Below are 14431 nucleotides of genomic sequence, written 5' to 3' on the forward strand. Positions count from 1 at the left end.
GAAAGCTTTTAGTTAAGATTGATTTTAATTCTGGGTTGGAAGCAGCTGGTGCTAAACCTAAGGCACGTGCCGAACACACACTCTGAGCAGGTCAGAAGGGGAAAGAAACTTAGGCTGTGGCGACTTTTACTACCAGTGTGAACAACCAGCATTTTTATTGCATTTGAGAATGCGATCATGTCAGTAATTAGTACTGACTACACAACATTTTTTTTTTTTTTTTTTTTTTTTTATTGTCTGTATCCACAGACACGGAATGATGGAATTACAGTTGATGTCACGGAATGAGTTCCTTTTATGCCTTATCAAAACAAAATTAAAAAAAAAAAAAATTCTTGTTACTGGCAACACATCTCCACAGAGCACCACGCTGACAGTCCGGGCTGTACCATCTCCATGCAGGCTTCTGGGTAGCAGAGATCGTGAGAACTACGCCGGGCCCACAAAATGCCTTTGGAATTGTAAGTCTCATTTCTCAGGAGAGAAAAGCCAAAATCGACTCTCAGAAACATCCAAAATATCCAGAGGGTCTACCATTAACCAAAAGGTCCCCCAAAGATTCAAAATCCTGACAAGCATGTTCTTCTTGGTACCCTTGGAAACGGAGCTCAAGCTGGAATGTGGAAAGGAGAGGAAATCTTTTCTTTTTTTTCATGATAAAATAGCTAGTGATGGACATCATATTTTGGGTGAAGAATCCAAGGTGTCTTTACTAGGTCTGACGGAACGCGGGGAATCAGGTCAGAGCCGTCCGAAGGTGGCAGGGCTGGCGGTCACTCTTCCCGTTCATGAGCCTTGATGTTTCCTTTCACTGCTGGTTCAATGCAGGCAGCGTTAACTTGTCTTACAAGGACAGACTCTAGGGACAGCAAGTGGGATGGATCCTCATCCCTGACGGTGCATTTGCCCGGTACAAGGGACCGTTCTCCCTAAGGTACGCTTTTCTTTGGGGAAAAAAAAAAAAAAGCAACAAATTGTCTGTACATCTTGGCACCTTGTAAAGTTTTCTTTCTTTTTTTCTTGTTTTTATACAAAAAGTTCAATAGCTTTGACACTCCCCATGATTAATCACTACTTCACTGATAAACTTTGAAAGTGTGACCCTGGAATTTCATCATGCAAAATATTTACTGCAGCAGGAGAAAACATTGTTTAAAACAACATTTTTTTTTTTTCTCTTTTCAAACGCATGAACTTGTTTAAGATAGCCAGGAAGGCAATGGTAGGATAAACACAAGGGATAGGAATGTATCAAAAAACAGAGGAACTCACACCGGCAGGCACACACACCAAAAAAACCTGTACAAGATGCTCTGATCAATGAGAACACGAAAAAAGAAAAAAAAAAAAAAATCTGTCAACTATGTTACAATTTTAAAAGCCAAAAAAAAAAAAAAAAAAAAGAAATTTGGGAGTTTCTCCCTCCCACATGTCAGGAAATGTCATCCAATATTCTGAAAGCAAGAATAACTAAATAAAATACATGTGCAGCATATTCTGCAATTCCATTACATACAGTAGTTTTTTTTTCCAAAGCTTTTTTTTTTTTTTTTTAAAGTATCGTTAATATAAAGCAGTTGCACAAAAAGCAAAGGTGTTTTGACAAACAGGTGTATGCATTTATTCCTTTTTAGGAACAATATCTAAAAAAAGAACCACCCTCCGCCCTCCCCCAAAAAAGACAAAGAGTCACACAGACACATCGGGATATATGTACAACATAATAAACCCCATCCTAAAGAAGCAACTGGGATACCCCCAAGGGATACAGAATCAGAATTGGAAAAATCAGAGTGAAGTTTGCTTGCTGTAAAGCCTGAGAAATTTTTTTTTTCAGTTGGTTCTTCTGCAAGGCTGTGATACCTGCAAAGATATGTAAAAGCTAATTTTTCTTTTTTTTTTCTTTTTGCTACAGTCTTTAGACTAAGCATGCAAGACATACGACTAAGTGCAACTGAGTGAAATGTATTTTTTTTTTTTTAATTTTAATCATTCCCTAAAGGTTTGAACTGAGGTATGCGTACTAACAGTTTCTCATGCTGTTAACTTTACTCATGTCTAGCTACACATGCTGAGAATGAACTAATCTACCAGATTTTTATCCTCTTTTGAATACCAAACTAACCAGCAACCACTCAGTTTAGAAGCACAGGGCCCCCTTCCCATGACCCTGTCTGGCTACTGCCTGCACATCATGACGCTGCCTGGAAAAGTTGAAAAAAAAAAAAAAAAAAAAAAAAAAAAAAAGTAAGTCTCAAGTGACCACAGACTGCTCTGTATAGAGAAAGCAGTGTGAAGCTTCAAAAGTAACTGCCAAAGAAGTTTTTGTACCAAGCTTGTGAGTAGACGGGAACGTTACTTTTTTTTTTTTTTTTTTAAATGAAAAATGCTGACGCAAGCCTAATCCGGAAAAAAGGAAGGAAAAAACGGAAACCTTTAAAAAAAAAAACAAAAACAAAAACCCAGAGGATATATATATGCCAAGATAAACCCAAATGAATGCAGTGATCATAGCACAGTCCTTAAACAAAAGTGGCATACAATCTTTCTTTGAAAAAGAAAGTCTTCTAGAAATCCTACTACGCGGTCTAGTTCAATTGTGGAAGCTGTTCCGTTCTCTCTGAATTTTACCTTCATTTTATCTTAACTGTCTCCTAGACTGGACACCCCCGAAGTTTCATGTGCCGTACACTGTTTTTTTTTTTCTTGGAGATGGTAATCCCTTCTTTCTATTGCTCCCTTAATACTGTGTCCTATTTCTCTCTTCAGTAGCCCCGTAAGTTCTCTTTACAAGATTGTGTTTTGGTCTCTGTAGAGGTACAGAAGGAAAAAACAAAAACCAAAACTGAGGACTGAAAAAAAAAAAAAAAAAAAAAAAGTAACAACTTTGGTTCCATTACCTACTTGGTCTTCTAAATGTCCTCTATGATGAAGAAGCAGTTCTCTTAAGTTAGCAATAGCCTATATCTCATCAATTGCCTCTAAATTATTTTGCCTCCTTTGATCAACAAGAAGAGGATATTTGGCTTCATCAGATAAAGCATAAAAACAGAGAACATAATTTACCTTTGTGGAATATCTTTGGTAATTTTAGGGGGGAAAAAAAAAAAAAAAGAGGTACAAAGCATATAAATTAAGCTCCAAAAGGCTCTTAAACTAAAACAAAAGCTACACTCCTAGGTAAATAAATGAGTGACAGGAAAGGGGTGCAGAGTGGAAGCGTTCAGGGGTTCCAAGGACCGAGGCTGTACTGACCCATGACTGTCATGTTCTGTGCGCCATGTTTGTTTCCCCAAAAGCCCAGGGCTGAGCTGTGCCCCCATCTACCTGATATCTTCTGCTGTTGGTTTTTGAGACTGGGTTGGTGGGATGATATTGCCTCACATGCTGAACTGCTGTACCAAATCTGCACATTGGAAATTAACACTTTAGCATTTGCTGAACGCAGTCCTCATTAACTCACATAGCAAGTTCAATCTGAAATCTAATTTGCATTCAAACAGATGAATGCCACCAAGCAGGTCTGAATGGATGTTTCGGTTTGGGGCCACCACGACTTTCAGCACAGTTGCTCAGGGAAGCCAGCTTTTGGGCCATTTTGCAAACAAAGCAACCCACACTGGTTTTAACAACTGCGAGAGCCTGAGGCCCATCTCAACTAGGTCATCCCAGGGACGGGCTGCCACAGCCACTGTCAGTCGAACTACTGCAAGAGTTTGTTTTTTGTTTTTTTTTGGTTTGGGGGTAAGGGGGCTGCTCCCTATGTCTCCTTGTGCTGGTAAATGCTGTGGCATTTATTAAGAATGATGGTAGGTGCAATATAAAAAAAAAAAAAAAAAAGGAAAATCTGAAACAACCCCCTTCCCGAACCTTCCAATACTGCTTCATGGAATGAATCTGCATGGTTCCTAGGGTGTCTCTATTTTTTTTTTTTTTTTCTGTCATTCATTCTCTTTCTGGCAGGAACTTCACATCTGGGTGAGAGGACCTTCACGTGTAGAGTGCAGCATTTGGGACCTTTTTGCAAAAGATCAAAACGGAATGTTTTCTGACTTTCGAGAAAACAGTGGTGATGTCTGAAGGGACATGGAATGAGTGACAGAAAACTACGAACGAGAAATGACATTCAGCTTCGTATAATAAAAACACCTATTAACATTCATCACAAGGTACAGAAAACTTGAAGCCTCCAAGAGGCCGTGGGCCCGAATGGAGGCCTGAGGTCAGAACTTAAAATGGTATAGGAGAAGCCAAAAAAAAAAATAGAGCAATACATTAAAAAGTTTGGGATAATTATTTTTAAACCCTCCCCCCAATACACACACAAAGGCCTTCCCCATCCCAACTGGAAGCAAAAAAAAAAAAAAAAAAAAAAAAATGGAGTAAAGGCAGTGATAATCAACATGCAGTACTGTGCAAATAGGTCGTCCATTGGAATCCTTGAATTCTGGGCAGAGGCTTGGTCTGCAGCTTAGGTGCACATGCTCAGTTGGGCGTCCTCAATGTCCAATGTCGGCAGGACTGCAGTTCAAAGTCTGCTGCTAAAAGTGAATCAGTTTAGCAAATTTACAACACTGATGTTGACTGTTAAGAGAGGAAAATCCCCAGTACCAAACAAGTCCATCCAATGCACAGAGTACAAATTCCTTTTTTCAACAAAAAGTAGAAAAATCAAAAATACTCCCAAATGGGATTCTTGATGGCACTAAGAGTTAACACATTGCAGAGTTGTCAAAATGTAGTGAAAAATCCTCCAGACTGTACAACCAATGGAGAACGATTTCACTGCAAACTTTTGACGTGTTTTGTTTTGTGTGCCCGCCCCCAATCTTGGCGCTCTTGGGGTCGGCCTGCCCAGATGTTCACTCCATGTCCTCATTTACTGGTTCGTCTTCGTAATCTCTGTCGTGGTCAAAATCTGGACTGTGGTTGGCTGTTGTCACTAGGGATAGCGGCCCTTCAGCTTCCTCTGGATCCAGGGGCTCTTCTTTGACATGTACAGGATGCCTGGAAAGACAAAAGAAGGTTCACCGTGGGGACTTCCCAACCCAAGGTAAGTCAGGTGTTTTGGGTAACACAAAATCCCCAGTCTAGGGCTGTGATGTTTGACACAGCAGCCACTAACCACGTGCGACTATGAAAATTAAGACAATTTAAAATTCCATTTCTCAGTTACACTGGCCACATTTCAAGTGCTCAAGGGCCACATGTGTTGGCTAACGGCTACCATGTTGGATAGCACAGAGGGCGAAATTTCCATCATCACAGAAGGGTCTCTGGACAGAAGCTCAGTGGGCGTGTCCTCCTTCCGTGGCGTTTCTTACACTGTAATGTGCACACAGATTACTGTGGGATCTGGTTAAAATGCAGCCTGTGACTCAGCAGGTTTGGGGTGTGGCCTGAGACTCTGCATCTCTGACCAGCTCCCCGGTGATGCTGCTGGGGTCCGAGGACCACCCTCTGAGTGTCAGCTAACAGGCCCCGTAGTGGCCTGCTGGGTGGATGAATACAAATCTTCAAATAATCCCGTGAAGCAAGAATCGGTTAACGCAACAGTGGTTTGTGGGGACCACTATGTGCAGGAGGCTGGGCTAATCACGGCTTGCTGTGTGTTCCCTTGCTTTGCTAGTTAACATGCAGAACCTGTGAAAGAACTCTCCGGAGACCGACCCCAAGCGAGGGTCTATCATTAATCAACTTCAAGCAAACACAGCAGAGAGACACCATGATACATGCTGGAAACTCCAAATTAATGCATATTTTTACAAACTGTCAATAAGGCAAGAAAAGCCCTGCCAGGAAACACAAACGGAGAGGAAAAGGCACGCTCAACACAACAATACGATAAGAAAGCAGAGCCCCGATCAGAATAATAACGCTGTCAGCTGTAAACAAGGCAAAACATGAGGCCCGGCTGGTAGCGGCCACCGGGACGCAGGGCTCCGATGAGATCTGCCAACTTGCTCATTATAGCCCAGCGCACGGTTCACCCGAAGGGGCCTGCGGGGGACCACGCGAAACCACTCCGATAACATTTGAGAAATGTTGTTCCTAAATCATATTTACAACCGATCCTTTGCAAATACAAATTACTTTCGGTGGCGGGGCTTTTGATACGTAAAAGAACCATTCAAGTTTTTTTTTTTAAAAAAGAAGTCCCACTGCAGGAACGGGCTGCAGAAGGGAGGATTTTTTTCATTGACGTTATCAAGTATTACTAGTAATAAGAGGAGGTGCTGGGGATGGTGGCCTTCCTAAATAACTGATGTTGTGTGCAAACCCCGAAGGCCACTTGAACCCTTGAAAAATCAACAGAGGAGTGCTTTGGACTGCCCTTGACACGTGAACCTCCAGAAGACCAACTGACTGTAAAATTAGCACAGCCTAGAGAGTGTTTGGGGGTAGATGTTGGGATAAATAGCTTTTAAAAAATAGGGCTCGTATTCTTACAACCTATGTGCAAAACGAAATATACCCAAGTTTTATTAGAGTATGTTTTACTAGTTTGGCTCCATCTATTTTTAGATTTTTAATGGGTCTATTTATTTGTGTTTCAGCATCAAGATCCAGGACCGGATGCATAATTTGCAGAGCCCAGTGCAAAGTGAAAATGTGTTTGAAAAAGTCGTTGAGGATTTCAAGACGGAAACAGCTGAGAGTTAAAACTTTTAAGTGTGGGATCCTGCGTGACTGCATACATCGCGTTGCCTGGGAAGTCAGCTCCGGTAGGACCCCCTATATTCTTTTGGGAAGAGTTAGGTGTGTTGATTTTTATTCCTTAAAAAAAAAAAAAAAAAAAAAATCACCCATAAACCCTAATTAAGGTAGACTTTTTTGGTTTTGCCTATCCTCTCCCATTTGGGGCCGTGTTTTTACATATTGTACACGTAGCAAGAATGTGATTATTTTGCTACCTTTACAGTTTTAATTGTTATGGCTATGAGATCCCAGTGTGATGACATTAGTCCCTTAATACTGGGCATCTGGGGATTGTCTTTCGCTCACCCCCGTACCCCGCCCCCGCCTTGCTCTTTGTATAACACAGTGACTGCTTTTATCCATATTTCTGTTGGTTTACCTCCTTAGGATAAATTTCTAAGAATAAAATCGTTGGAGCAGAGGTGAAAACATCTTACGGTTCTTATGATTTAGTGCGATATTAACTGCCAAAGAAGCTTTATCAATTTAGACTCAACCTCATCAGCACCAAGCACTGCTTTTTAAGAACATCACAGCAGGTGTAATAAGGAAAGCTCAGGTTACCGTAAACTGTGTTTTTTGGATGACTGACGATGGTGCACATCTCTTCATGTTTCAGTTTCATATTTGCACTATTGAGTACTGTTACTTCGAACATCACCCCCCTCCTGTCCTCTGGTAACATGGTTCTTGTGACACTGATTGGATAGGAGTGTTGCTGGGTTGTATGTAGCCTGGATTGAGAGTCAGCTGTGTTTCCCTGATCAACATTTTCCTATTTTCATTTTTTTAAACTACCAGATGTATTCATCTTCTCCGGTTTACAGAGCTGAATTTGATGACAGAGATGATACAAGGCTATATGGGTGGGAGGGGTGCTGGGCCCTGGAAGAGACTGGCGAGTCTTCATGAAGTTCTTGCTTTGTAATTTTAGACTCGGACAAATGTTTTGCCAGGCAGAACAAAACAAAATCCCCCCCCGCCCCCAAGTCCCGCCAACAAGGTAGAGTTCACAGGAGAGAATATTTTGTTTTCCCCTGAAATTTGCAACCCAACTTCAGGAAGGTTATTTTCCGTCCCAAAGACACAGGTGACGACCCTATGCACGCTAGTTCAATCCCAGCACCTACTGCCGAGTGGAACCCCAGCAAAGGTGAACTGACCAGGTCTACAGCGTGACAACCTGACAACACAACCAGGTGAGATACTAAGGCTTCTTAAAACTCCACAGAAATGAAATCCAGCTTCACGACGTTTCGTGATACCAGCAGATCCCCACCCCCCGGCCCTTCCTCCCCTAAGGTGGGGCCAAAGCAGTAACTCAGGCATGCAGGGCTTTAGAGAAAGGACCTCCATGCGAGATCCATTTCAGGTAAGATGCACACTGCTTAAGATACTGTGTTTCGTGGTCTCCCAGGTGCCTCCTGGGAGATGGAGCTGCACGTGGCGCCTTCTACCCTTGCAGGTCACCCCCCCCCCCATGCCTTTCTCTCCGACTCCTGCTTCCGAAAGGGCTCCCAGTGAATAACTGTGCAAAACCCCACATTTCCTTTCTTACATCTGAGTAATTCCTTTGTTTAGCTACTCTGGGAACAGAAGAGTTCTTAAGGCAACCTGACTGGTGTTTAAAGGCATTGTGTTCAGAGGGTGTGGGCACAGCATGGAGTATTTTGCTTTGTAGCTCCTTTAGCCCCTATCAGGATAAAAGTATAAGGCCCCAAAGCCATAATTATGTGACTACTTTGTAGCGTTTGTTTCAAGAGACAGACAAAAAGGTTGTGGTGTTTGAGTGTCACAGAAAGGGTAAGAAGTTCTATTTCGACAGGATAGTAGCTGGGCTGCCTCATTAACGAGGCCCTTTAAGCCTTGCTGTAGAGTTTATGGCTTGATTTATTCCAAGAGAACAGAACAGGTGAGAAACAAGCTGCATCACAGCAGAGTAATGCACGTTGGACAAGAAAGAAAACGTCATTATAGAATTTGCTTAATGGAAATTTGAGATCAAAAAGAGTTAAGCATCTCTAACAAACACCGAGAGTAGGCATAGGGAATGGGCTGATGACAAACAATTATTTTTAGCAAAATAATTTATTTTAGTGTAAACCTGTGAGATTTGAGCAATAAAACAGTATGCTTTGGGGCATCTTTATGCAGGGTTTCTTAAAGACAAAACGCACACACGCACACCAGTAAAACCTTCATTTCGTTAAAAATTAGGCTGATTGCTTGCTGTAAAACAAGGTTTCTGGTAATACTTGGGGTCAACTCAAAGTCTGAAATAACTTTATAGTGACTCTATCTTGTACAGCAAAATTAGCCTCACTCTAAACTGCTGTGAGAGGTTTTACCCAAATACCTTTTTTATTTTCTTTTTTTCCAGCGATCCTTTTTACTATAAATAATAGGAACACACATCAAGTAAACGTCAGCGGTCTATGGATACTATGACAAACAAACAAACAAACAGTCTCTCTTCCACTCAGTAACTTCAGATGCTTTTGCTCCAGTAAGTATTCCTTGAAGCAGCGCACATGCCAATTTACATGTGCTCTGAACTTCCTTAATATCTTAGTAAATACTCCTGTCGTGACAACGATTTCGAGATGCATACGGGTGTGATAATAAAGTCAGAAAGACCAGGTTCCTTGACGAAGGATGATCGATGGCAGCAGCAGCGTGAGAGAGAAACACATTCTTAAAATGCTGTGGAGTAAATGCTAAGAGACTGTTGTTATAAATTTAAAACGATTATTTTCATCTTTAAAGGTCCTTTTCAAAGCACTTTGGGCATGCAATTCAAATGCTAAAGAATCAAATTTCAGATTCCTCCAAACCCACCAATTTACCCATGCTGGCAGACAGCATTTTTGCCTTTGTTGGTAGGTGCCAGTTCATGCTCTTGCTAATTGCCACGGGTCATATTTTCCATTCTGATCACTCAAATGCTCTTAAAAATAAGACGTTGGTCAGGAATTCAGAAACACTGTAGACAAGGGGTTCGTTTCTAGGAGCTGACAGCATGGTCAACACTGAATAGGTTTATTCCTTTAAAGCGGGCAGCGGGTTTCGCAGAGACTCGCTAAAAGCCCGAGGCTGTCATTCGACAGCATCCCCCGCCAATCCTCTCGGGGAAATGTGCTTTCTTTGCTCTTTGAAAACTCTTCCTGGGAGAGAGGGAGTTGTTACCGTCACCCCGCCTGCCTCCCAGCACCCAGCCAACAGGGGCACCATGCACAGCCCTGCCCGTGGTGTGCCTGGTCCCGATGCCACGCACACGCAGCCTGGGATGGCCCTCGTCCCGCACTCCGTACGCTTCTAGGCGTGCTCATTATGCTGCCGTCTGCTGCTATGATGCTATTAATTTTCCTTTTGATGTTTTAAGAGCAATCTATAAATCACGCCGCCTTTCGTTCGTGCCATCGTCAGTGCTTGGTAATGACGCTTCGGCGTACGCTTCGTACGCGCTTCCGTGTACCACGTAACCAAGTAAACAAGCATCCTTTGCCTCCCTGCTAGGTTCAGCCCGCCCGCACGGTGGACAGACAGCAAAGAACTCTGTCACCGGGATGCGTTCTACTGCTAGGAGGAAAAGGTAATGTGGCTGAAATAATGGCCTGAGCCGAGCAAGCGAAGGCAAAAAGCACAGGTGTCACCCATTTTATGGCCCTGGGCACTCGTGGGGCTGCATGAAGCCTATTGCTGTAACGGGAACGTCAGTAAATGGTCCTCCTAGGTGCGAACCGAGCTAAAGGTTTCTGGACGCACCCACTTTCTATCTGGGTTCTAGGAAATCAGAAGTTACAGAAAAGGTGTCAAAAGCCGCCAGAGGAGAAGGGGCTGGTGTGCACCTAGAACAGGGGGACCGGGATCCGACGGCAAAGGCGTTCTGGGGTGGCGGGTACTCACACGGCTTGCATAGGGGATCTGCCCGGGCTGCTGTCGCTCTCGTTGCTGTTGGTATGCTCCATCGCCCCGTTCAGCTCTTCCCGTATGGCGCTGGCTAGGTTGCCCAGAGTGGGGTTTCCCATGGAAGCGGTAGTGTATAGAGGTATACTGTTCTCAGCCATCGAAGCCTGCCATCAACCGAGAGAAGATTTATGAAGACAAGCGTGTACACAGACGGGGAAGCTATCAATTATGGGTGGATTCAATGATCTTCGGTTTCACGTCATTCTGGCACGGTTGGAAAAGACAAGTTTCTAATAGGTGTAGAAGGATTTGTGCTCTACAAGTCAGGCTGCTGACACACAGCCCAGGCTGGGTCTCAGAGAGCTAGCTGGAGGCACCAAAGCACCCGTGGGGAGCGAGGGCTCAAGTCAGCCCTGCTGGGTAGAGGCACATGGGTTTAGACAAGGCTATCTACCAGTAACAAGGTTTCCGTCTGATGCCTTTTTTCAAGAGGAACGGAATATTTCTAGATCACAGGGACATATAATGGATTTTCATTTCTTTATCCACTTCGATGACTCCAGTATTGGATATTAAAGATTTGAGCAGATTACTCTGGCCGCAGAGCCCAAACTTATGAGAGCTTCCATAACCATTTGTCTTAGAGCCTACAGAAAAGGAAGAGATTATAGAAGTGGAATCCATTTTTATCTCCCTGCCCCCATCATTTCCGTTGGAATTAATTATTTTTGAATCTTTTTAGTGTAGTTTGAGATAACTGGTTGAACGGTAACTCTAGGTCATCTTTCAGGCTCTGACCAATCAATCACCTGGAATTTGAGGACTGAAGAAGAAAGAAATCTCTGGCAAAAGGAAGCTGTAAATCGTATTTCTTTTGGGTACGTAAGTACATCCTTATTGAAGGTGACAAAGTCCCTCCCTCCAAGCGAGTGTCAGCGACGAAGTGTGGAAATGGAGGGGAAAAGAAAGAAATCATAAACTCTATGGTGGGATACTGCTCATTTTTTTTATCCTACTGCGGTTGAACAGAATGACCACCCCAGTCTGAGATGCGGATAATAGTCAGACATATCACTGGGCTCAAGTAGCCATGTTGTTGCATTTGGGTCGTGATCTTGACCCAGTGACTTTTCATTTTACTAAAGAGGACAGACGTTCAAAAACTGGCGGCTGTAATTAGACCCAGATTTATCAAAACGGTCCTCTTGCAGACTACACTATGCCTGGTTTTCCATCCTAATGAGGAAAAACGTGCAATCACAAGACAATCTGGTGTGGTGACTCCAACTGGCCAGTCTATACGCGAGTCCAAACTATTCTAGAAATCCTGGCTCTGGTGAGACAGTAAGAGCCAAAAACCAAGAGAGGACGCGTACAAAGCTGGGCTGCAGACAATCGCAGTCTCACTCACTGTACAAACTCCAAAGCCAGAAACGCCTTAGCGATCCAAGCCCCGCGATGGATGCCCCATCCACACCTACCGCAGCCTTGGCTAAGGGACTACTTCAAAGGCAGGCCCTGCGCAAGCCCACGGCTTTCCCTTCCCTTCCCTCCACTTCTGAATTTGTGTAACAACTGCCTTCTTTTAAAAAATGGAAAAAAAAAAAAATCCTGTTTTCATTTCCAAATGTGGTGAACTCATTTTGATGAACAGCACATCTGAACATTCCTCACTCTCCTACAGTTTGTCAAATAATTTGCATCAAGTACTTTTTTCAACAGATCTCTTGTAACTGCAATAAAGCACTTTTTTCTTTTTTGGCAGAGCGAAAAGACAGACCCGTTGCCCGAGTTTTCCCCCCGCCCCAAGGTGCAGCTGGAAAAGCATCTTGACTGCCTTTGTTTGACACAGCACAGTGGTCCTGCCTCTCCCCGACATGGAAGTTCTGCTGGGACCATCATGTGAGTCTCTTTTTCCTGGAAATACCACAAAGCCATTTCACTGCTGCAGTCAGAATGTGGCGAAAGTGGGGCCCTCTCTAGCTTGGTGTTTGTTTCTTCGCAGCTTCTCAAGTCAAAGAAAGATTGAGAAGTAAAAACAAAATGGGAAATGTTTCTAAGGATGTAGTCTTTGGGACGAGCTGGTCACGTACAGGGCAACCTTTTGGGGATGATTCGTTCTCCGTGGCTCTTAACGCGTTCTAGGGCAAAGCCATTGCCGATGGGGACTGGATCATAAAACCTGGGCTGACAGTGGTGAAAGGCATCCAAAGGTAAGCATTTTACACTGATCCCTTGATTCTCAGACAAAAAAGATGTAAATGAAAAAAACCAGCCTGGTCGCCTTTAAAAAAAAATGATCAAGTGGGCTGCAAAGAGAAACCTGGTGGCTCCTTCACGATAGAGCCTCTTGGACATTCTCTGAGCGAGGGAGCAAAGCAACCCACCCGAGCTTCGAAAAATTTTCACCAACGGCTTAGGTCTAACCTAGTGGTTCTTTTTTGGTCGTTGATGTCTGTCTGTCTGTTTAGGAGAGGGGGCCGGAGGTGGGGGAGGCTTACAATTTTTATAACGGACCTAATTATATAAGTGGTCCTATGCCCACAGTACGTGGTTTCATATCACACTGGCCCCTCTGCCAAAAAAAAAAAGAACGAAGGTCCTTAAGTCAAGGTGCAGAAGTCCCTAAGTCCTGTCCCTCTTGGAATGTTTGTTAACCGCTCTGAGACGCCCGGGGGGAAAGGCAGTCTATAAATACGAAGCTTTACGGTTACCCTTAGTTACTTCACTTTTTCAGAGCATAATGCAATCTGTCCCGAGTCCAATGTTTTATTTCTGTAGTGGATTCGGCTGTCCTATTTTATATATTGTATATCACGCGTTATGTTGCTCTAGTAATCTTTTGAAGATGTTGTTCCACTATTATTTTTACTTGCCTTGAAAAATGGCAGTGGGCGGGAAGGGAAGGCCTGCTGGTAGACTCTTTATTTAATTTGCACAGCAGAAAGTTGTCCTAGGGGACTGTCTACTGACCCAGGACCCAGACTCCTAGAGGAGAGGAAAAAGATCCATTCCTCAAATCGTGACTTGAGATGCATGTATTCACCTCACTGCAGGATGGACATCAAGTGTTCTTGGAAAACGGCAGGAGAGGAGTTTGGGGCTATCACTGAAAATAAGAAAGGGTGCAGAGGAGGCCAGAAGCAAATGTTTTAGAGGTGAAACAAACACGAACACTTCTGTAATGATAAAGCATCCTAATTGAAATTAGTCACAGAGTTGAGAAGAGAATCCAGAGGATCACCGTTGCTGGTGGATTGCTGTTGTGTTGGTTTTGTTTTTCGGCCTTGCCGCCTCATGAATGTAAAATGTGCCTGTGATCTTAATACGATTCCAGATAGAGCGGCCTTTAAATTCACGCTTTACAAGACTCCAGGGAAAATAATAAGTTACTAATGAACGGTATTTACAGTGGCGGCATCTAAGCGTGCTTTCATTTCCTTTTCGAAAGTTACTGTGTGAACTACAAGTAATTAAACTCAGAAAGCAGTTCCTCCTATTAAATTTGGTTCAGGCTAAAAATTTTATTATATATATATACACACACACACACACACACACACTGAAAAGCTAAGGTCAGTGAATTGGCCTCTGAACTGAAACTGCATAAGAGGCATATCATCCATCCTCGGGAGCCTCGAGCTCCTGCTGAGTGAACTGGGAAAACGATTCTCTAGGGCGCAGAGGAGGTGCTCAGCAAATAGTTGTTAAAAAGGAATAGCCAGAGCTCCCATCCTGATCGCCTCTTCACTGCACTCTGTTCCCCTGAACGCTGAGCGTCTCCACCGAGTTTGCATCATTAGCATCCCTTAAGGAGCCTTTT

At 43.4% G+C, this 14431-nt stretch overlaps 1 protein-coding gene across 7 annotated transcripts in view; it reads right to left on the minus strand.

The window, feature by feature from the left end:
- Positions 1-4109: 4109 nt before the first annotated feature.
- Positions 4110-14431, minus strand: part of FOXP1 (forkhead box P1) — a 590013-nt gene continuing 579691 nt past the window's right edge. For 6 of the 7 annotated variants that reach the window (XM_061197147.1, XM_061197146.1, XM_061197151.1 and 3 more), the window contains 2 exons: positions 10606-10772; positions 4110-5007 (listed from right to left, as the gene is read on the minus strand). In XM_061197147.1, the coding sequence (XP_061053130.1) occupies positions 4863-5007; positions 10606-10772 (312 nt within the window). In that variant the 3' untranslated portion in view covers positions 4110-4862. The remainder of the gene's footprint in view (positions 5008-10605; positions 10773-14431) is intronic. The other variant, XM_061197153.1, reaches the window with a different exon arrangement.

This window comes from Eubalaena glacialis, chromosome 7, assembly GCF_028564815.1.
Source record: "Eubalaena glacialis isolate mEubGla1 chromosome 7, mEubGla1.1.hap2.+ XY, whole genome shotgun sequence".
NCBI classification, from domain to species: Eukaryota; Metazoa; Chordata; class Mammalia; order Artiodactyla; family Balaenidae; genus Eubalaena; species Eubalaena glacialis.